Source organism: Anoplolepis gracilipes, chromosome 7, assembly GCF_047496725.1.
Source record: "Anoplolepis gracilipes chromosome 7, ASM4749672v1, whole genome shotgun sequence".
NCBI classification, from domain to species: domain Eukaryota; kingdom Metazoa; phylum Arthropoda; class Insecta; order Hymenoptera; family Formicidae; genus Anoplolepis; species Anoplolepis gracilipes.
In genome coordinates this window covers 10,808,647-10,832,221 of record NC_132976.1, presented here as the reverse complement: position 1 = coordinate 10,832,221, position 23,575 = coordinate 10,808,647, and the positions used below count along the sequence as shown (strand labels likewise).

The 23,575-nt window shown below is 33.2% G+C and overlaps 2 protein-coding genes across 5 annotated transcripts in view; both read left to right on the top strand.

Annotated features, from left to right (window-relative positions):
- Nucleotides 1-205: 205 nt before the first annotated feature.
- On the top strand, nt 206-1,888 carry Rfc3 (replication factor C subunit RfC3). Its single transcript, XM_072896682.1, has 8 exons — nt 206-358; nt 427-491; nt 586-713; nt 785-947; nt 1,025-1,184; nt 1,266-1,477; nt 1,592-1,669; nt 1,746-1,888. Exons 1-8 carry the CDS (start codon nt 321-323, stop codon nt 1,886-1,888), a joined length of 987 nt encoding a protein of 328 aa, XP_072752783.1. The 5' UTR covers nt 206-320.
- Nucleotides 1,889-2,813: 925 nt separating this feature from the next.
- The window catches only part of LOC140668084 (uncharacterized), a 75,992-nt gene continuing 55,230 nt past the window's right edge, over nt 2,814-23,575 (top strand). Inside the window, exons 1-3 of one of the 4 annotated variants that reach the window (XM_072896670.1) lie at nt 2,814-2,950; nt 4,044-4,335; nt 4,475-4,522. The gene's annotated coding sequence lies outside the window, so the exon portion shown is untranslated. The other 3 variants (XM_072896671.1, XM_072896669.1, XM_072896673.1) reach the window with 3 other exon arrangements.

The window sequence follows — 23,575 nt, the reverse complement described above, 5'->3', positions numbered from 1 at the left end:
ACTACAGGTGTGATATTAGAAATTTATTACATTTGATTACGTAATTTTATATTGCTAAAATAACGGGCTACTTGACGAGCTTTGAAATAAACATCCCAAGAGAAACTCCGAAATAACCGCACTCTTTTTCTCTTTCAAGAATTCTTCTCTATATATGATATCATCTATGGATATTATCATTGTTGAAATCAGTAAGACCGTCTAAAAAATATATATTCTATGATTGATAGGCCTAACTAGCAAAACGCGCGGCAATAAAATAACCTTCGAATCGTTAAAATATAAATAATATAACTAATGATAAGTTTTATATCGACAGAATGACATCCACCGATGAAAAACATACCAATTTACCATGGTTAGTATAATACTTAACATTATTTAATTAATGAATCTGCTTACTGAAAACCTTGTCATATATTTTAGGGTCGAGAAATACCGTCCCAAAAATTTGGATGAACTTATTTCTCACGAGACAATAATAAAGACAAGTAAGTAAATATACTTAGAAATATATACTCTTTTATTGGCTTATTATAACGAGATTATTATAGTGAGTAAAGTTCAAATTTGTCTGTTACATAGTAAACAAATTCATTGACGAAAATCAATTACCACATCTGCTTCTTTACGGACCACCCGGGACAGGAAAGACCAGCACTATACTAGCATGTGCTCGTAAACTTTATACTCCAGCACAATTCAATTCAATGGTTATATATTTATTGTTAAATAATCATACGTTTTTTTTATTCACACGCAATAATTATTTATTATATGTTAGGTATTGGAATTAAATGCTTCTGATGATAGAGGCATAGGTATTGTGCGAGGCCAAATTTTAAGTTTTGCTAGTACAGGCACTATGTATAAATCTGCATTCAAGTTAATTATTTTGGATGAAGCAGATGCCATGACAATTGATGCCCAGAATGCACTCAGAAGAAGTAAGTAACAATCAGTAAGTGACAATTTTAATACATCATAGATTTCAAATTCTTCATTATTTATATATTATTTTTAGTTATTGAAAAATATACGGATAATGTACGTTTTTGCATCATTTGCAATTACCTTAGTAAAATTATCCCAGCTTTACAGTCTCGTTGTACCAAGTTTAGGTTTCTACCTCTTGCAGCAGAACAAATAGTGCCAAGATTAAATCATGTTATTGAAGCAGAGAAGTAAGCAAAACTTTATATTTAATTATTTCATTATAGTTTTTTGATATATAATTTATTTTATATTAATGAAAAATTGTATAGCTTAAAAGTTACAGAAGATGGAAAGGAAGCTTTAATGACATTGAGCGGTGGTGATATGAGGAAAGTAATAAGCGTACTTCAAAGTACATGGTTTGCTTATGGTGTTGTAAATCAAGAGAATGTATATAACTGTGTTGGACATCCGTTACCAAGTGATATTCATACTATTATAAATTGGTTGCTTAATGAACCTTATGATACATGTTATAAAAGTATCCTTTTATAATAATATAAATCGTATATAATAATTCTTTATAATAATGCTTTATATAATAATTCTTCATACACACAACAAAATTATATAATCTTTAATATGTATCATTAAGAAATTCAAGAGCTGAAGTTGAACAAAGGACTTGCATTGCAGGATATATTGACGGAAATTCATTTATATGTAGTCAAAAGTGTGTATTACTATGCTTTGGTATGTACATGTGTCAAATATTTATAATTATTATTAATAAACATTTTTTTTTTTAGTTGATTTTCCCAATCCGATATTTATCGATTTATTGTGCAAAATGGCAGAAATAGAGAAAAGGCTGGCCTCTGGATGTCGCGATATTATTCAAATAAATTCGCTTATATCTGCATTCTACAAAGTTCGTGATATCGAAACGTGATATCTTCCATAAATGGGTATAAATAAAATTTTTTAATTTTAATTATATGCAAACACATACATATTATATCTTTTAATTTCGTTTTATTATATTTTTTTTTAAATATAAAAATACTGTGAAAATTATTTTTATATTTAAAAAAATATAATAGAAATTTATATATATACATACATATAAATTATCTATTGTTGCATTTACACTGCATATTACACTGGTAGAATATATTAGTATAAATCTTTTTTTCTTTATTTAAAAAAGTAAATAGATTATTTAAAATACATTAATTTAAATGATAATACTCTATGCGAAAAAATAATTCTGATTTGAAAATATATTTAATTATAAGCATCACACAATAGGAATATATTTTTATATAGCAAAAATATAATAAAATTGTCGTTTATAATTGAGCTGATTAGATATTCACGAATGATACATAAACTTTGCTCTCCACACACAACATTGTATTATCCGAAAATAATAAAAACAATATGTATTCTAGATGTAAGTTACAATACGAGATTGTTATCACTCTCTGATTTCATCGTTTAATTACATTTTTCCGTGCGCCTTATCAGCAGTATTAAAATCTAAAAACAATCAAAGTGTAAGTCGCAAATAAGTCGAGTCATCATTGATTTTGTCCGTCATAAATTATACCCAAAACCTTGCTTGTCACCGTTACTTTTTCCCGCCTTGCCCTTCGGAATCATGATGATCTCTACGTGCGTGGAAAAGTGCAAACTTCATTCAGGAGATGATAACTTTCACGAACAGACAGCGCACAAACACGGGCAAGGGGTGAACTGTGAACTTTGCCGCGGCAGGCTACAAGCCTGCAATCAGTGTATTCCGTACGCTCGGATCTTACAAGTAGCGGTCCGATAGTAGCCCGACAAATACCGCGCAATCAGCACGCGATCGTTCGAGCATCATATCGAAACTTTAAGCGCGCAAACTTCGAATACCCCCGCTTCTCTCCCCGTAGAAACTCACGTATACATTACTCCTCGTATCATGCACCGAATCGTACGGCTAATGCATAACTGAAATATCTATAAGGTATGGCAATTTAACATCTGAAATTAACATATATATATATATGTATACTAGTAATTTGCACATTCATATAATATACATATATATATATATATATATATATATATATATATGTATATTATATGAATGTGTTATAAAGATTATAATTAGCTAATCGTATTTTAAAGAATAATACGGTATATACGAAGTACGCATACCTATTCGAATGTCGCCGTACATGTGACAAGAGGAACAGCGCGCTACGTCTGTAAAGGTCGAGCGCCGAACACTGTGTGACGATGTAAGATAACAAATTCCTTATGCCTATAAAATAATATACGTATCCTTTGTAAAAACTAGTGACGCGTCCTTGTTTGTATCCTTGGTATGCGTGACGTAGGAAGACACGGCATAGGACATAGTGGGGGAAGGCAAGTGGGGGAAAGGACCGCCGCGTCGCGCAGAAAGCAGAGAGACGAAAAAATTATTATTGTTCAGCCAACGTTCGCGAGGGTTAACAAGTACGTATTCGACATACATATGTCGCATTATTTTATAGGCATAAGGAATTTGTTATCTTACATCGTCACACAATGTTCGGCGCTCGACCTTTACAGACGTAGCGCGCTGTTGCTCTTGTCATATGTACGGCGACATTCGAAGGAATAGGTATGCGTATTTCGTATATACTTGTAACCTTTGTTATAAATAATAAACTATAGTTATAGTCAAATTATATATATGTTTTTTGAATTTAAAAGTACTACGCGGCCGTGAATCATTATTGATTCTCGTTGAATTTTTATATATATCGAAGAGATAAAATAAATAAATATGCTAATCTTGTCGCTGTAACACAGTGCCGCGCTTGTATTATCTCTTCTTCTGTCTTTAATTATTTATACGGTTGAAATTTTTATCACTTTGGAAAGCGGTCGTTCCTCGATATGAAATATTCGGGGCGAGGAGCTTCGTTCGTCGTGTTACTCCCTACGAATCAGATAAAAAATAAATGCCTGCTAATAGCGAGGAGATGTACCAGTTACTAGGAATAGACAGTCGTTGTCGGTAGTATTAATAATACATGTGTTTTTTTTTTTGTATTAATATTTTACAGGATCGATTTAATAATAAAACATCGCGGGAGATATCAGCTTTAAATTCACGAGCCAATCTGCTATCTACGCGTCAATCGGCACTAAACTTTGCAGGCGACAACGTTACAGCTGTAGATGGGACAGGAGAACATAAAGCGGCTTATATCTCCTGTAGCGTGGCAAGATCACCCTGGTATCTCCCTCGCGGTACCACTGTAAACCCATATATGCAATCCGTGCAAGTGAAGTGATTCAACACTAGACTCCCGTCATGCCATTAGCTTCCTGTACATGTGCGATCCGCATATATAGGTATGTGTATATACAAGTATACACACATTCTACCATACATTTTCCGAATATTACAAGTATCTTACTAAATGGAACTTGGTGCGCAAACTTTATCTTAAATTTAACATGTTTTTTTTTTTTTTTTTTTTTTTTTTTTCAGATGCAGCATTTCGTGTTTTCATTGCAGCAAACTACATGCATCTTTCCGGTGAGTCATAAATTGATATCTTTTTCGCAGAAATATAAGATCAAACGTAATTATAGCTTAATTATTTAACATTGAATTAACGATTTATATACAGATAATATATGCATAGATATTAATGTATAAATAGTAGAGAGAATCTTATTCTCTTTCCGAAAATATTTTTTTAAACATTCACTTAAAATCTATTTTAGTAATTTTTTTCGATAACGATTTTTCCTCACGACCTAATATGTAAAGCTAAGAAAACTTGCTCTTCTCTACTTTATCAGATCTATGTTAGGAAGAAAAATCTATTCATAATTCGATAGAGAGAATACTTTATATGCATAAAACATTTTAATCGCTGCGCGTTTATCGTCAAAGAAGGAGAATAAGCGTACTCTTCCAAAGTGGTAGATTGAAAAGCTTCAAGTAGAGGATTTTGCTTCCAATACAATGAATTATTAATCCCTCTAATCCATTTCGTGAATATTATCATGTGCAAATCAGACCTCGATAAGTGCAGCTAACGCGAGATTATAATTATATATTTCCTCGTTAATAATAGGCATTAGTATTTCAATGCAACGTTCGCCGAATGAGGTGAAAACTAAAAGCCGAGAATACGTAAATACATGTAAAAAATAAAATAAAATTGATAGAAAAATTGATAGAGATAATCGCGATAATTAAAACGAACAATCTTTCGCGAAGAAGATTTCGTAGAGAGATTACGGTTCAATGGATTCCAAAATTTGTTGTTAATAATCAATGTTGGCCCTCAGGGCGTCGAAATTAATCGAGGAAAAGTTCTTTCTCCCCATTTTGTTCCTCATAAAAGCGCGCGAGGCCACACATATATTCTTCGAATTAGTGATTAAATAACACTCAGGCGCGATACTGAACGAAACTTCCGGGTTAATAAGAACTTTCGAACTCGGTGTGCTAGCACGTCGATTCTGCCAGCTATTTCATGTTGAAAACTTGGCGCAGACGTGCCCTTAACTTTCTGCTTCGAAATAACTAATTCAATTAGTATATCAGTGCTAGCGTGGGGTTAACTACGTCTTCGCAAGTATACGTAATCCACATTCCAGGCTTAACTTTGACATAGCCCGTATCCTCTCTTGAACTTTCGTTTTAGGCCGGCCGTCCGGTTGGAAGAATAATTGCGCGCGCGCATCCGCCGATAATAGAATACGAGAGACTTACATAGTAACGAGTGTTTATGTAGCTTATCCACATCAAAACGTATGAGTGTGTTCCAATCACAAGGCATATTAATTCTCTAATTTGATAGTACTATTATTCTATGATAACAAATGAACATAGATTCATCATCATGTATAGTAAGATTTTAACCTTTGTCATGTGATACTTGTAACAAGTTAAATAATTTAGAATAACATAATCACTTTTTATTGATTTAGCTATTTACGAAAAATTAGTCTTTAATTAGTTTAAGTTTAATTTAATTTAAATCTCTCATTAATCCTTTTTTTTATTGTTTTTGATCGATATTTAATTTGATGCATTTTTAAATGCGGTAGTTTAAAAAAGATTGTTTTAATGAAATAAAAATGAGTTTTTAATACATGATCATTTCTAAGCGTCATTTGTATATAAAAAAATTCTATTTGGTAGAAAGAGCAATGATGAATTGAGATGGCAATATAGAATATAATATTATACATTGTATTAATACTAATTTGTAAATACAATTTCTGTGTTTTCTGACAAAATAGGAGTCTCAAAGTAATGTTCTCTTCTAAAATAATCGATTCAATTCCGGATTCTATAATATTTGTCTTTGTATATATATTTATACACGAATGTGATTGTAAATTCAAAACACACGACGAATGACAGTCTTCCCGGTCGAATTTTCGCCGGAGAAAATTTGATATGGAACTCGCCGAAGGAATACGTGATTCTAAGGATATTCAGTCGACCGACTGGCCTGTAATATGCAAATTTAACGAGCGCAAAATAGCGGACGGTATCCCGTTTATGCGCGATACAGTCGTGAGTTTTCTCGCGCGCGTTACAGCGAATGCCATTACAAACAATAAGATTATGCGTCGCGTGCCTTCGTCGAAAATAGTAGCCGCTCCTTCACGCCGAGGCGAAGGATTGAAATTCAATTTTACACAGGTGTATATATAGCTCTCGAGGCAAAACCACACAAGTCGCAAAGCAGGGCGCGATAAAAGCGGGGCCGTTGCGGCAGGTAGACTCGCATTTCCGTTTAATCTCAATCGCATCCTCAACAGTGCCTGGGATTTTTCCCTTGCCCCTACACCCGTCCCTTTCCTCTCACGTTTTCCCTCCCCTCCTCAGTGACTACCCGCGGTAAATATCCGATAATCTATATCCCGCGGATACAACGACCGCTTATATCCGCGGGAAATCACGAGTCGCGTAACCGAAAAACTAATCGAAAACTTGAAAACTAACCGGAAAGCTTATCGAAAAGCCTTCAGCTCTTTTTCCCCTTCTCTCTATTTATCTCTCTCTCTCTCTCTCTCTCTCTCCCTCGCACGCGCGAATGGAAGCTTGAATTTCCCAACGGCGCTTATGCTTATCTCGTATGTGCCACTGGTGAAATTTTGAGAATCTTGATAAAATAGATATATTTCTTCTATGGAGAAAACTTATCGGCTCGTATTTTTCTCGCCTTGCATTTATGATATGGAACGTACTTAATTGTTTAAAGTTGCGAAGATCGCGGTTGATTTAATGCTATTTAATAAAGGAAGTTACAGTAATGATATTTTAGTTTTTTTTTTTTTTCATAAAATATTGATTTTATGTATCTTGATGAAAATCAATATTGTATATCTAATATTTTTCTTTCAGTTTAATATTTTTATTCAGTTAGTTGGTGCGAATTGAAACAATTTTCAGAAAATACAATATAAAAAAATAGAAGAAAAAGATTTTTCAAATGTTAGTATATGCACTTTGTGTAATATCTTTAATTTAATTATTTTTATTTATGAAGCATACCGTAAAATTTATTTTAAAAGAAAAATAAAAGGAAGGTATTTGTATTGTTTTCCATGCAAAATTTATTTTTCACACTAGTTACGTTCCTCTTGTTATGCGAGAAAATATAGCTATGGAGACTTTTATAAGATATATCAATATTTATTTAGTACCGAACGATGTTTTTCATTGATTAAATCGGTAGATGACCCTTTTTCAATTAATTAAAACGTCGACCTTTTTTTTAATTCTGCTATTTCTGCACACGCGCATACACGCACTAGAAATAATGTCGTTCTGAAATTTGACTCATGGCATAAACGAGCTGGCGTTGTCTCGCCGATTGCACGCAACGACCGATGATACATCATTTAACAACAGCGAAACAACAAAAGATGTATCATGAAACCTGGCAAGAGATCGCGTCAATGGTTCGAAATCCGCGTGAACTCTCACAAAGGACAGCTTTGAATATCACGGGAGGTGTACCTCCATCCGTGGACGCCAACGAACGAGCATAGGGATGGAAGCTTATGGCCGATTAGCTATATCTCACTTTTCGACAGTGGGCGATTGAAATGCTGGCACACATCAGTGCGAAGAGAGAAAGAGAGAGAGAGAGAGAGGGGGGAGAGAGGAAGTGCGGGTGAAGATCAACTCGGCTCTACGCGCACGAGCGTTCGTATGCTGCCTCTCGGAGATCGATCTCGTTAACTATGGCAACAATATTTCGCCGCGATAGTATCATTCATATGCGCATAGCCCGGATCTGGCCGGTCGATCCGAAAGTAGCCGGGCTCGCAAAGACCTACACCTTCATAAGGTATTACATAGCACCTCTACGTGACTTATGATCCTATATCAATATTATTGAGAACAATAATGTCAATGTTGAAAAGATAAATCTCGCAATACTTCGAATTTCATTGATTTTATATGTATATATATATATATTCAGAGAGATTTGAAATCAACATTATTTTTCGTGTAATATTTTCAATTTTAAATGTAAAACATGATGACAATCGCGACTTGAATTTTCAATAAAGTAAAATTAGATTTTCCCTGCAAAAGTCTATATACATATTTTATGGATTGTAACAAATAACTGTAAAGCACGTGATTATTTACTTAAAATCCGATAATCCAAACATATCTTGCATAATTCGAATATGTCCTTGCATTAATCAGCACAGATTATAGAGATAGTGTATATCGCGCTACGAGGAATTGGGAGTTGCCTCTCATGCGAATCAGTGAGATATTAGACATGTCTGCGATTTATATCAGGCGAGCGATTTTACGACAGGAAGATATACATAGAGACATGCAATAAGCGCATGCGGGGAATGTAAAAGGAGCACTTTCGAGTTGGTTAATTGGTGGACGACAAAAACCAGGTCTCGGGGAAAAAAAGTCTAGTGCATCTGGACCTTGCGAGGGCATGCTCTTTATGTGGAGCAAGAATAGAACAGTCGAGATAACGTTGATATAAGAGAGATCTCATAAAGTCACGTCGTATCTTTAGCCGATTTAATTTGAGTTTCGCCTGGCCGGTGATAATCGTTAAAGAGATAACAGATCAAATATGTATGCATTATGCATAAAAAATGAATAGGATGCAACTAAATTTCAATCAGACCTCACAGCAGACTTAACTCACAAACTCATCAATTCATTTCATCAACATTTGTTCTCCATTTATCCGCGTAATTCTCATCAGCGTATACGCGCGGCTATTACTCCTATAAGTTTTCATGGATATATCAATAGTCTAGACATGTAAACTGTGAGATTCAGATCGCTCGCGAAAACTTTTCGATGCACGTGAGATTGAAATACCGATGGTCTGGACGAGAAAGTAGAAGCGTTGATTGCATTCATTATAGGCACGCGTAACTGCAGATTAATTTTTTTTTTTTTTTTTTTTTTTTTTTTTTCATGAAATCCTAGACGCATTCGCTTGTAATTTCGTTATGTCCATCCATCTCGTACCTCTTGAAACAGTCTCGTGTTATGGATTAAGAATTTTATTCAACAAGTCGTGTGTAAAAAGTATAAAAAATCCTCAATTAAACTTATAATTTCCTCAAAGTATATTATTTTCTCAAATTATGCATGCTTCTACACAACAAAATGTTCCTGATGTACGATCTTCTGTTGATTTGTTTTTAGCGCAATAATTTGATGTTTTAAGTACAATCTTAACTGTTAAATTAAAATTTTGTTGAAGGAAAGAGTGCATGAGAAATTAAACTATATTTATTTTCTTAAGTAGACAGTAAATGAACAGTTTCTCACTTAAAGGTTTAAAAGAGAAGCTTTCAGCAAAATTGTAGATTAGTTTCAAAATAAAGTGATCTGACTGTTTAAAGTTTAAAGTATCAAAGTAAATGTTAGATTAAACATTAAGTTCGAAAGTAGAAAAAAAATTTCGACTCGAGTTACTTTAAGCTTATTTTACAAAAAATGTTTATATCTTTATTACACTACTTACAACAATTAGGAATTATTATCATAATCTAGGATAAAATTTTATCATAGTCTGCATATGTTTTATAATATATTTTTTTTAAAATGCTAGAAATCTCAAATCTTTATATCCACTTTTCTTAAAATAACTGTAAATGAGTTGCATGTAATTTGCTTTTTATACTAAAAGCAAAATAAATTATCATTGATCTTAACACGTAACATCTTGCAAAATAATTGCATCGTCTTCAATAAAAATGTTTCGGTCTGTTTGATATCTCAATCGATTTCTGCATAAAATGTCAGTCTTATTTCCTTGCTCGGTAATTCCCGTCTGAGGTTAAATTAGCTCGTAGAAAATGCGCGTGCAATTTGTATCACGCCAGTGCAACCGAGTCGACTGTAATCGAGCTCGAGAAATCGATTGATTGGAAAAGAATTAATGGTGTTCTTTTTACTTCTACACATTTTCACGTTTGCATTGGAGACAGCTTTCGTGCGCTACACTACAATAAGAATGAGAAAAATTTTGTTTCCGTCGAGCAGATTCGCTTTGCTAAGTGCATCGAGAATGAACACACGTTATCTGAGTAAGAAAATAAAGAGATTCGCTGCATCAATCTTGCGTGCAATACATTTTATAATGGTTAATATGACACGTATGATTGATAATATAATGACGCCGAAAACATATAAAACCGATATCCGAAAACATTTTAAAACCTAATAGAAATATTTATTCTTTTTTTTTTTAAAGATGCTTTAAAAACATTTTAAAAACTTTTTCCTCTCGAATATGTGTGTGTGTGTGAATGCGATTTTATTATACAAAAACATTCGTTATTTTAGAAGTGAAAAATTTTGAAGTTTCTATTGACCTCATCTCATTGTCAGATGAAAACAATTTGCCATTGTTTGCAACACAACTAGGTCGTATATATGATTTTTTAGCACAGGTTTTTCATAATCGGTTTAGTCGCTTAGTTGCTTGGTTGCTTGACGGACGTACATTAAAAACTTTTCAGATTTTTTTATAAAATGTGAAAATCTAAAAGAATTTTTAATTGATATATCTCGAACAGTTTTTTGAGATATTTGATTATATTTTCTATAAACTGTAAAATGAATGATTGTTGTAATTTTTATCTATTCTATGTATTAATTTATATTTTATAATTAGCGAATGTGAGATATAAATACAGATAAACGAGATATCATGTATTAATGCTAAATTGCACGTGAAACATGTCGTATATGAAATTATTTTTTGAGAATTATTTGAACGAAAGAAAACTAATATCTCGGGACAACAAGCGGGAAATGAAAGATGCGGAAAATTATTTCAATCAAACATTGATCCTTTCGCGAGGGATGGATATTGCTTGAGAAAAATGAAAGAATTTAAAAGAATTCTGTTATTTCTATAGAAAGCATTGAGCGAAATACACGATTCTTTGTGTTTATTACAACTATTACCTTATTCTACGTTACTATTTTGTACTTGATGTTTTTAGTAAAGTAAGTTAATTAAAGTAATTATTAATCTTTGAATTAATGATGCTGCGCACCATTAACAGTAATATTCTTTTCATAAGGAGAATTGTTTACAAGTTTCAACAGCCACTTTTCTCGCAATTTGAAATCTGCCTTTACAATGCAAAATGATCACGCAAACAGTGCATTAACGACGGGCTTAAAATAAGTCTAAAATCTTTAAGATATTGGTGTTAAATCTGACAGATTGTGAGGGTTATTAGACGCGTTATATATTTATATTTACACTTTCATCTATTGCTATCTGGTCTTTTATGCTAAAAAATAATATTCAAAATTTTAATTAAAGTTTAATTCTACATTGCTGTTGTAACAAATATATTGCAAAATTCTTTTTTATATTTTCTTTAAAGTAGACTAATACAATGAGAAGAAAAATATATATAAAATTAATATATATATATATATATATATATATAAATTATATAAAAATAATAATATATACCTCTTGGAAAATAATGTTTAATCGGTTAATCGAGAATCATATGTTTTAATACGTGTAACTTATCCGTATATAAATTCGTTATACTCGCCAGCGAAATTAAGTAATGCATAAAAATGTTAATAATATTTTAGCAATTTTAATTTTTCACGACATGCAGTGAACTCTGCAAACTTTTCCCATAGAATTCATAGTGCGATGTATTTAAAAAAAAAAACTAATGGATTTCAAAATATTAAAAAAAGAAAGAGAAAAAGAATAAATTACTAAATGTAATTTTTAAAATGTATGTCATTTTATTGCTTGTGAATTTTGAATTGCCGATCGTAAATTTAATAACGTTTTATTTAAACCACTTGAAATCAATTATTTCTTATGGTAATTAGTCGTAAAAGCTTCTGCAAACTAAGGTACTGAGATGCCTCGTTGTTCATAAAAATTTTAGTAAAACTTGTGCTCTTTAAAAATTTTAAATTAAAGTTTTATTATCGGTATATATTTAATGTTGAATATTATAAAACATGATAATACATGATGAATTTTGTCAAAATTTGTTCACAAGAAAAGTTGCGAATTTAGTCTCATCGCAGAATTTAAAATTAAAATAAAAAAAGAGGTTGCAAATATCTTCTGCTTATTTTTGACTAATCTTTTGTAACAAAAATATTGTATTTTGCCATTTTGGATTATAGACGATTTATATACATCATATGTAGATCAACGAATTTCAACGAAGAAATATTAATCAGCGCTTTTACAATGCTTATTTTCGTGATGATAAAAAATGCGGCAATACTCGTGAACGTTCCGTTAAATGTATTCGCACGTATTACGCGAGTCTTACGACGTCGTCTATTCGGAATGTATATTGGAAACAGTATTCGTCAACGTTCCTTCTAAGGACGTTAAACCGTGAGGAAGTCGCTCACGAATCGCGAACAGCTTAGAAACGTTTCTCGTGCACTGTACTTTCGATGCGCGAACGGTTTACGTATTTCGGGCCGTGAATACCGTGGTTTGGCATCAAAGCCCGCCATCGGGGAAACTAGTTGATCAAACAAACAAAATTCGAAGAAATAGTTAAAAATGTTCGGAACTAGTGGCGTAACTTTGCTTCGCGGTTGCCAGAAACCGTAACGTTCTAGTTCATCTTTCATAAACAGCGGGTATTGATTTTCCGTGGTAAACCCGCAGCCAGGCTTTTCGACAGTTTCGTCGTTCGGATAAGACGATTTTCCAAAAATCGCTGATTCGATATTCGATGATCATCGATGCTATAAAATTCCGTTCCAAAAGCATCGGCGGGACTCGTGGGTGACCAACACAATGGCGAGACGAAAATTCGAGACCTCTCTTTGTTGCTTGTACGTTCCCTCTCTTTTTTTTTTTCACCGGAATATTCGTTATGGTACAATACGTATTTTTGTCGGAATTTTAAATACGAGAACACTCGCGAACGCAAAATATTTTCCTTGTCTCGCCTGGCCGCAGTGTAAAAAATTGAAGGGGAGCTAATTGTCCCCGCGCTGAGGCAGATTAACAATGAATGAACGCCAGCACGAATATTTCTGGGACGTTATCCGTTTTTGGCAACGTGCTGCGCCACACGCGTGAATATTGTCCGCGAGTTTCCCTGTCGCGGTAAGTCCGCTAGCGAAATCCGCCAATGTTTGAAGTTCTATAATTACGTAAATTATTGGCAGTGAATACACGTTCAATTACAGTCGAAATCATTAAGTATTTAATATTACTCATGGCTGTGTAACGTTGCGTTTTATATTGAATAATTTAAAAGAATATTCCGATAACTTCAAGCAATATATAACTCTGCAATTGTAACGTAATTATGATAAACATTTAAAATAATTAACGTATCTTTAAAAATAATAATATATTAAGGATATATGAGATATGCTAATATAATTGAAACACACACATACATATATGAGATTAATTTATAGAATAATAGGTGAAAAAGTTTAGAAAATTGTTAATTACTAACGCATTTGTTTTTAAATCATAAATATGCACGCTATTATTTTAAATTATTATACAGATATTTTTCTATACAATAATGTTGAATAATTTTTATTATAATAATTCGGTACAAAATACGATGAAACTGATAACGCGCTAACGATACTGCCATAAAATTGTTGCAACAGATGCTTGAGATACATCTGTAACAGCGTGCAGCGAGAGAGAACGAAGAATCCATTTTTACGCTGTCCTAGTGTAACTCCCCATTTATCTTCCACCTGCGCCCATCACGTACTTGTCCGGCGAGTTCGAGAGTTCGTAGCGGAGACGGATGTCTCTCGCGAAAATCAGACTGGAAAGATCGATCGAATGGCGAAAGAGCTGGCCGCGCTTTGTCTTTACATCTTTCTCTTACCTCACACTTCCTTCCGGTTTCCTCGCATCGCTGATCTGCTTATTGGTACTTTGCGGTCGACTAATCTTCCTTAACGCGAACCATCAGCACTGATTTTCCAGATACTTTATTTCCAATGTCTTTCGTACGACAGTAATCATCCAACTATAACGTACAAATTAATTAATAAAAAAAGATGTTTTTTAAATTATTACGGTGCCATATTATTGTATTTTATTTTTAAGAAACTATTAATGTTATAAATTATTTATTATGATAAAAATTTTTTTTTCTTTTTTACTTTTTTGAACTGGAAATGAGTTTTTCTTACCAAAACATTAATAGATTTTTTTTTGTGGAAAATTTTTAATTTACATTATAAATTATAAATTATAGAATTGATTTAAAGTAGACTTTTTAAGAGCATCTTTAAGAGTTAAACGAACTGCTAGAGATGTACGAAAATTAAAAGTCACAAAGATTATAAATTATAGAATTGATTCAAAACAGACTTTTTAAGAGAATCTTTAAAAGTTAAGCGAACTGCTAGAAATGCGCCATAATTAAAAGTCACCGAGAATCAAATACCTATACCTACTACATTCTTTTTGTTCGATAAAATTATTTTTTCCACAAACATTACACCCTTGTGCTCTCTCGTGAAAGCATTAACGCGACAGACAAACGATGTCGCGACATTTGGAATGTCGAAATGGACTCATCGAGCGACCACAGAAGACAGATGCTCTTCGCAGAAATCAGACTCGATGGATCGATCGTGAATGGGAAAAAAACCTACCCTCATTTCTTACTGTTCTGAGCTATCTTGTTTCTCTCTCTCTCTCTTTCTTTTTCTTTTTCCGTTAGATGCTCTTTTTTTCTATCCCTGATCCTTGCTATCTTTGCACGCAAACATCAAAAGGGCCAAGCACTTTTCTTATCGTGTATGATACGTTCGCAAGCTTGTCCATTGAACGTGTCATGCAGGGACACTCAAAGGCGACAAATGATTTTCGCGAAAATCGAACGCATAGCATCGATCAAATGCGAATAGACTCTTCCACTTTTTCTTTAATGTCGGAGTTGTGACAGCGTTTTTTTTTTACAATTTATTATTTCCTTTGATTAACAAGTCGATGACGTCAGCATGACGTAGAAAATATTCTCTTTATATTCGATAAATATCAATCAAATCTATCTTAGCGACACACTGCTAAATAAAATTTTATTTGAAATGTATCACATTTAATTAATTTACGAGAGAAGTATGGTTTAAAATTAAAATAAAAAATTATTTTTATTTTTTTCAAGATTTTTTGAAGAGAGTTACAATATTATTCTCTCTTTTTGTACGGAATTTTTTTCAAAATTAATATCAAAAGCAAGCAACACTATAATTAGATATATGTGTCTGAAAGCGTCATAATCTTTCAAACATTTATTAAATGACGTTTTCACATCTTTTGCATTTTTGTATCGCTTTAGGTAAATATGTATGTCTTATAAATAAAAATAAAAATAAGCATAAGTCTCTGTATTAGAATTATGCACATTGAAATGTAATGTAAAAGACTTAATTTGAATGCTCACAAACGGATACTCTTAATTGAAAGTCTACACATCGTTGGTAATTAGGACGACAAATTTTTAAGTAACAAATTACATACTAATGAATATCTGCCATTTTACAAGTACATATTCGATTGCTGCATATTGGCAAAACGAAAACAAAGTATCTACTCCTTGGAAAAACATGAAAAACCTAAAATTCTCAGATTTCTTTTGTATCTGGAAAAATCAGTCTCATGAAATTTTATTGAGATTCAGGGAATGTTTTCGAAAATTCTCTTTTTGACAAAACTCTTCTCTTTCATATCATAAACAGCCGTGTGTGTAAAACTGATTTCTCACCTTGTGGAAACTCATTAATTGTGGAGAATTCTGGCTTTTTTAATAATTCTAGAGTTCTTGATAAATTAAATAAGTAGTTCTGACTATTAAATAAAAATATCTCCAGACAAACCGCCAAGTTTACGCTGCTTTGTTCGCTGACAATTTTTTAAACATTTCTTGTTATATTTAAGCATTTGAGGATTTCGCACTAGTTTTACAAAAAGTTCTATGCGTAAAAATTATTAGAATATTAATTAAACAAATTACTTCGCCCGAGATGGACATATAAGTACCGAGGTGAGACACTCGTATCTTCGTTTGTCTATAATAAATTAATTATGCATCTATACAGAAAATGTCATTAATGCCTTTATAAATTTATGCATATATCAACATATTTATATATTTTGTATATGTATGTATATATATAGAAAACATATGTATTCCGACATATGTCTAAATTTTTGTGTAAAGACATTAATGATCCTTTCTGTACATAAAGGTGATGAATTATGTATTTCTCCTATTATTTGTTAACGATTATGTACTTGTTTGTGTATCAAACAAAATATTTAAGTAATTGCAATATTCACACGCAATTTGTTGTATATGTCAGTATATTCCATGATTATAAATATTACATATTCTAATTTTTATTATTATATTTTTTGCGTGTGGAGAACAATTATTCACGCCTTTGCACACTTTTCTATCTTTAATCCTTTTTGAGCCTTTTTTATTATTTTATTAAGAAAATTATTGTACCATTATAATTGGACCTGCTACACGCAACAGTCGCGCAGTGATATCAAACACCTATCTCCGTCTCCTCCACATCCCACTGTTATGGTGTCAGCTCTGCCACGTGCGCGGCACAGTTGCACAGTATCTGCAGAGTCTAGTCGAACCGACTTGGGTCGTGATTGCCCACCGTCGCCGGTTTCGTCAATTTTGGAGAAATATCGCGTACAAGCATACGTCGGGAGTGAATCCAGGTTTTAGAGACGAGCTATAGTATCGAGACGGACTTGTCTCGCACGTATTTGTTGCAAACGGTAGCGTTTCGCGATCTTCATGATCGTTCGATCCTGCAACTTTGTCGTATCACGACCATGTTCTTATAAGCCGTTGCTTTCGCGCGTATTTCGGTATTTGTTAAATAATTATATACTTATTTGTGCGTCAAAATATTTGAATAATTGCATTATTCTTTCGTAAAATATTCATATATATAATATCACTGTATAAAAATATCGCGCGTGATTTCTTGTATATATATGTCAGTATATTCCATGATTACTAATATTATATATTTTAATTTTTATTATATTTCCTCTTTGTAGAGAAGAATTATATTATTTCATCGCGGAACAAAAAATACAGAGAATAAACACGTGTAGCGCGAAGCATATTGCGGGGGAAAAACATCAAGGACAAATTCCGGAGTTGCCTACGCGCAACACAGTAATATCAGGCACGTGAGTCGTCTCCTCTACATGATCGCTATAAAGGTCATGTGTCTACGAGCACAGTCGTACAATGTCTGCGGAGCCGAGTAGAGGTGAGCCGAGTCAAGTCGAGTCGCGTTTGCCCTCTATCATTGTTCGTCAATTTTAAGCAAATATCGCGTACATGCGTACATCGGGAGTGGATCGAGGTATGTTTAGTGACTAGACAGAACTGTTCCGCATATTTGTCGCAATCGTTGGCGTATCGCGGTCTTCGAGATCGTTCGATCCTGCAGCTTTTTTGTATCGTCGCCATGTACACTGTTGCTTTCGCGCGTATTTAGGCGGCTATTTGCTTGACCGACGAACGTGAATCCTGTAACAAGGATCGAGGATATCCCGAATGCTGGCGGATACCCGCGAGTATCAAGAGACGTGTCTAAGGATTGCGAATTCTTCGGAAACGACGATTTGAATTGTGATAAGGGGGAGAACATCGCACGCGACGAGCGTCGAAAATGCCGAACTCAAAGACTGACGTTCGTTTCATTATATGCATGTCTAATAATCCACGAAAAAGTACACATCGATTTGTTTATATGTCTATAACGCGTTGTACGCGGTGATTTTGTTATCATTCGTGCGGTGATATTTTAGCGGGAAAATACCGGTCCGACATAGATTTTGTGTATCAATAAACATGTATCGAAATCGGGAGTGTCGTGCAAATTGTTACGCGAGTGTTTCATGAATACTTTGGAAGATGCATCAACGAAGGATTAAATGAGATAATGAGCAGGCCTGTGGGATGGCATCGGACTTTGTGGAAACAATTTCAGATTTATTACGTACGAGGTAATTTATTACTTATTATTCGCGGATTTAATTATTTTTTGTCACGATTATTGTACAACATATTTCGTGCAATTTTATTTGGATGTATCTGGCATCTACCTTCGTGGAAACATTATTTGTTGAGAGTTTTATTTTTAATAATGTATTTTTAATAATTTAGGATTCTTGATATATATATTTATAGAAACAAATAGTACCGACTATTAAAAGAATGACCCGAAAATAAATAGGGACAAACTGATAGGCCAGTTCATGCTGCGTTTTATTTTATCTTTCGATGATTTTTTTTATTCTATTTTCTTTTTCTTATTTTTTTTATTTTTTTATTTCTTTCTTTCTTGCCAGATTTGAACACTTGAGAGTTGAGAGTGTTGCAATAGTTCTACAAAAAGTTTTAATTATTAAAATTAAAAATTATTAGAATATTAATTGTACAAATTAGATCGCTCGAGACGCTGAAAGTAAATGTTATACCGCCGTTTCGATCTAATTTGTTTAATAAATATTTTAATAATTTTTACACATACCTAGAACTCTGTTTAGAAAGTATAAATAATTGCACAACGATACAAAAAAGACATGAACTCTTATTTAAAGTCGATAAAACAATCGAAATATGTTCAGTCGCGATACTTGTACATTTTGTCCAATATTTAATTTCTTTAATAAATATATATATTCTAATAGTTTTTACATAGAATTACATAGAATTTCTGGAAAAAAATTAATAAAAGTGATTACAGACCGATATGAAATCCCGTTAAAATCGATGGAATTATCGAAATATGACCAGTATTTCATCTCAATATTTATACGTTTGGCGATTCAAGCAATCTAATTATTTAATAAATATTTTAATAATTTTTATTTGTAGAACTACTTAAATATGACCAGCGTTTAATTTGATAATTTAATTTGTTTAATTAATATTCCAATAATTTTTTAAAGCGTTTAAAATCTGAAAAAATTCTAAAAAATCATCGACAGAGTGAGACACAGCGTGTATTTGGCGTCTCAGTTTGTTCTGAGTAATTGTTTTTTATTTAATGGCAAGAACTATTTAACTAATTTAATTTATGAAGAACTCTAGAATTATTAAAAATAAAGCTAGAACTTTCAGTAATTAGTGAGTTTTCATGAAGTGAGACGTCAATTTTACACATACCAGTCAGCCAGTCAAACAAATGCGTTTAAAATGTATTTAAAAAATATATATATTCAAAGTCTCAACATAATATTGAAATATATATTTTTTGTAATTTTTAATGAAATTTTATGCGAGTGAAAAATGCTTATCTTATGAAAGTTATTCATTGTCAGTTTTTTTAGTATATTTATAAATCACTTGAAACTTAAGAAACTCTTTTCGTATGAATAAAAAACATTAGAAAAGAACGCATGTGATAAAAAATTTATTTTAGAGAAAAAATATTATATTAAAAAATCTTGAAAATATTCTTTTTACTCGGAATTTTGAACAAAAAAACCTGAAAAATTAGAAGATTTTTAAAAAATTTTTTACAAGATTTGAGTAGCCACTCTGCTTTGAAAAGAAAGCATAAAGATAAAAAGAGAGTAATTATGTAGGGGAAAACATTTTTTTAGAAAATGTAAATATTATAATTCTACAGCATCCCTGAAAAAATGTGGTTTATAAAAAATATGTAATATTATAAAGATATTTTATATATGTTATGCTTTTCGATATTTTCAGAATTTTCCTATTGAATTATTTTGAAGAAAATTCTTATTATAGCTATTTGCCACGTACGCACACACAGATAGTCTTTAAATGATCGATAATTTTGTGGTTAATCGTACCTCTTTAAATTCGAGGAACTTCTTGTTCTAATCAACGGCGCGCGTTGTTAATGGCATTCTTAATAAAAACGCTCGAGTATATTTGCTTTTTGTATTTGTTTCTTATTTCTTGCGACTCGAGGCGTTGTTCCTAGAATACCACCGATGTAGAACATTCAGTATCTCGACGGGAGGTTCTCCTTATCTGTCCGAGGAATTTCAATTTAGAACCACCGCTAACAAGGACTCAAGGTCCAATCCACGAAACCTATACAATCGCTCGCATTTCGCTGTAGCATATCAAGAAAGCTTTTGTGCTGTAACTCTGCGCACTTTGGAATTTGCTTTCAAGTGATGTGCGAGATTCTGATATGACGTATGAGATTCCGTTTACTTTTCAACTATGTTCGCGCATACTTATTTCCAGAACTGTACAATTTCGACTTTATGTTCGCGTTTCTGTTTAGTTACTGCTGCAATAGTTACAATGGCATATAATCATTATAAAATTGAAATTAACATTTAAATGGTTATCTGACATTTTATTCAGTAATATATTTATTCACTTTATTCACTTTAATTTTCGTTTTTTTTTTTTGTTTTTTTTTTTATATTGTAATGAATTTTTTTGTATTTCTCTTTTCCTTCTCCCTTATTTAATTTTTTCTACTTTCTATTTTGTTTTATAAAATATAATTTCCATATAATAAAATTTAATAATTTTATTACATATACATATATATGTATTTTAAAATATTTTGTGTAAACTGATGTTTTACGTAAAACTGCTACAATTTTTTTCGAGTTTTCTAAGAATAAAATCAACTGACACAATCGCGTAGTTTCGGAACTGAATGTTCATCCTGAAAATTAAATTTGAAGAATCGATCAAACCGAAAAAAACGTCTCTTCTTTCCATTTCTGTATTCCTTTATCCCCGATCGCCTCTTTGAGCCATACAGGGTGACACATAATACGAACTACTTGTAAGATGAGATATAATTCTCGAAACAAAGAAATAGATTGATTCGTATGATATGTAAGCTGAAAGACATTTGTCACAATAATAGTATGTTGAACGCAGGATATGGATACGGATATGTTTTCTTATTTTTCTCGAGGCTATTTCAGAGATATTTTCTGCGCGTATCACATGACACCCTATACACACGCGGGCGTGCACGTTCATCTCCCTGTATAGTCCAGTATGCTATAAACGGTGACTGTGTGTCCTCGCTTTTCCCTCGTCCTCGAGAGAAAAGACGAACAGTTGCTTCTTTCGTTGCGTCGTAAGATATTCGTTCAAGTGGATTCATCGCATGTGTACAAGGCACGCTGATCCTACACGTGCTACACGATGTTGGTGCAGCTCGATGCTGATCGCGCGGAGCTTGACCCGTTGCTAAAACGGGGAGAAAAAGAGAGAGAGAGAGAGAGAGAGAACCAAGGAGAGGGTAAAGGAACCCATGTCCTTCCCTGTGGAGGATCAGGGATGGCGGACGAGATCGGCGTTGCCGACGTTAGTGCCGTAAGGCGGTACTCAAGAGCCTCGGACCACTCTCTAAATGACTGGCGACTGTCAAGACCACGAGACTTGAATTTAATACGCGAGAGATTTTGGCTCGTGACGCGCTCGCCCCTTCTCTCGCGTGTATACGTTTACACACGCATGACAAGCGTGTACGCTTACGGTTGTATACATAGTTTTACACGTACACATTTATATAACACGTATACGATATATATACCCGTATATGATGTGCCTTCGAGCGTGTCCCGTGAGCGTTTTTAGCGGAGCGTGAGCTTTAAAAATGGTACCGCCGTAGCGGTATTCCGTCGGAGTGGTCGCGTCGTTTGTCACGGGAAATTTAGTATCATTATACTCTCCTCTTTCCGCCAACGACGACGGCTCGCATCGGAGAACGATTTCGCGTTCATTGTTGCAGCAGCCGAGCGAAATGATGATACGCTCATGTACACGTGCGAAAAGTGCGTGTCTGCATCTACGCACATGTACATATACGTACGGACACGTAATGAATTTAATTGGACATTTAATAGGCACTTTTAAATCGCGCGTATATATTGACAAATGATAATTAAAAACTAAGCGTTTCCGGATGCACGTTTTTATTGATCCGTTTTCGTGCTGATATTATAACTAGGATAAAGGAACAGTTGTTATATATTAATTTGGTATAATACAAACTTAACTTAATTAGTATAGATAGATACACAAATAGAGATAGATAGATGTTTATTATCGCCCTGGGACACATAATTCTCTCAGGCGTTAATCCACTTCAATACAATACAATGTGCAGTGTAAATACAGTATTTTCGTAAAATAATCTGTGTAAATTCAATTTACACTCACACACTATAATTCGTCATAATTCTTCAAAAAAAAGATTATTGCTGCAAATGTGCGAAGAAAGTTTCGCGGAAGCCACTTGTTAGAAATTATTTTTATCGTATTTTTGAATATTTCGATATTTCCAAAATAAGCATCTTTAATCGCGCACAAAACGAATTATTGATTATAAGCCAAAGTAACTCTAATTTTTTATCGATTTTTAAAAGGTCGCCCCGTCTTTCGACAGACGCCGCGTTGTCGGCGCAAATCGATCCGCGAGACGTGATTATTTATTCAAACAGAATATTTAGCGCGTTTAGTTACACCAAAGCGATTGCTTTGGGGAAAACACTCATCGTAGTCATCCATAATCTGTCATCAATTAAACTATTTCGCTCTCTTTCTAATAACTCTTTCGGCACTACCGCAAAGAGAATCAAGCGACATCGAAGCATTGCTTCTCTGAAATAATATCAGAAAGCTCTCTTTCTCTCTTTTTCTTTGAAGGAATTGTTTCTTCTTAATGCTCGTTCTTTGTTTTCCGCAAGTATCTCGTATACGCAATTCGGGCATAAGAAAGCTTTCCATGCCTTGCTTTAATTATTCAATATCCGGGAATAAGTCTACCTTTGATTCGTTACCTGATTAATTCAAGTGGCAAATAGTCGATTTGAATCGATAATTTCTGCCTGGATAATTAAACGGATTTTATCCCTTATTGTCGTTTCACGTAAATATTTATTATGGCTTCTCTCTTGAATAAATTGAGACAAGTTGATAGCTACATTGCAGAAAGAAAAAAACCCCGTACGTGTGCGAAAACGCGCACGTAAAGCCCTCGCGTACATGTAACAATCGAACGCTGAAGGAATTGTAACGTGTGCGATTCTTT

Coding starts and splice junctions, on each gene's coding strand:
- Rfc3 (XM_072896682.1), top strand. CDS start 321: ATGACATCCACCGATGAAAAACATACCAATTTACCATG. Junction 1,185..1,265: donor CATGTTATTGAAGCAGAGAA/GTAAGCAAAACT, acceptor AAAATTGTATAG/CTTAAAAGTTACAGAAGATG. Junction 1,478..1,591: donor TTATGATACATGTTATAAAA/GTATCCTTTTAT, acceptor TGTATCATTAAG/AAATTCAAGAGCTGAAGTTG.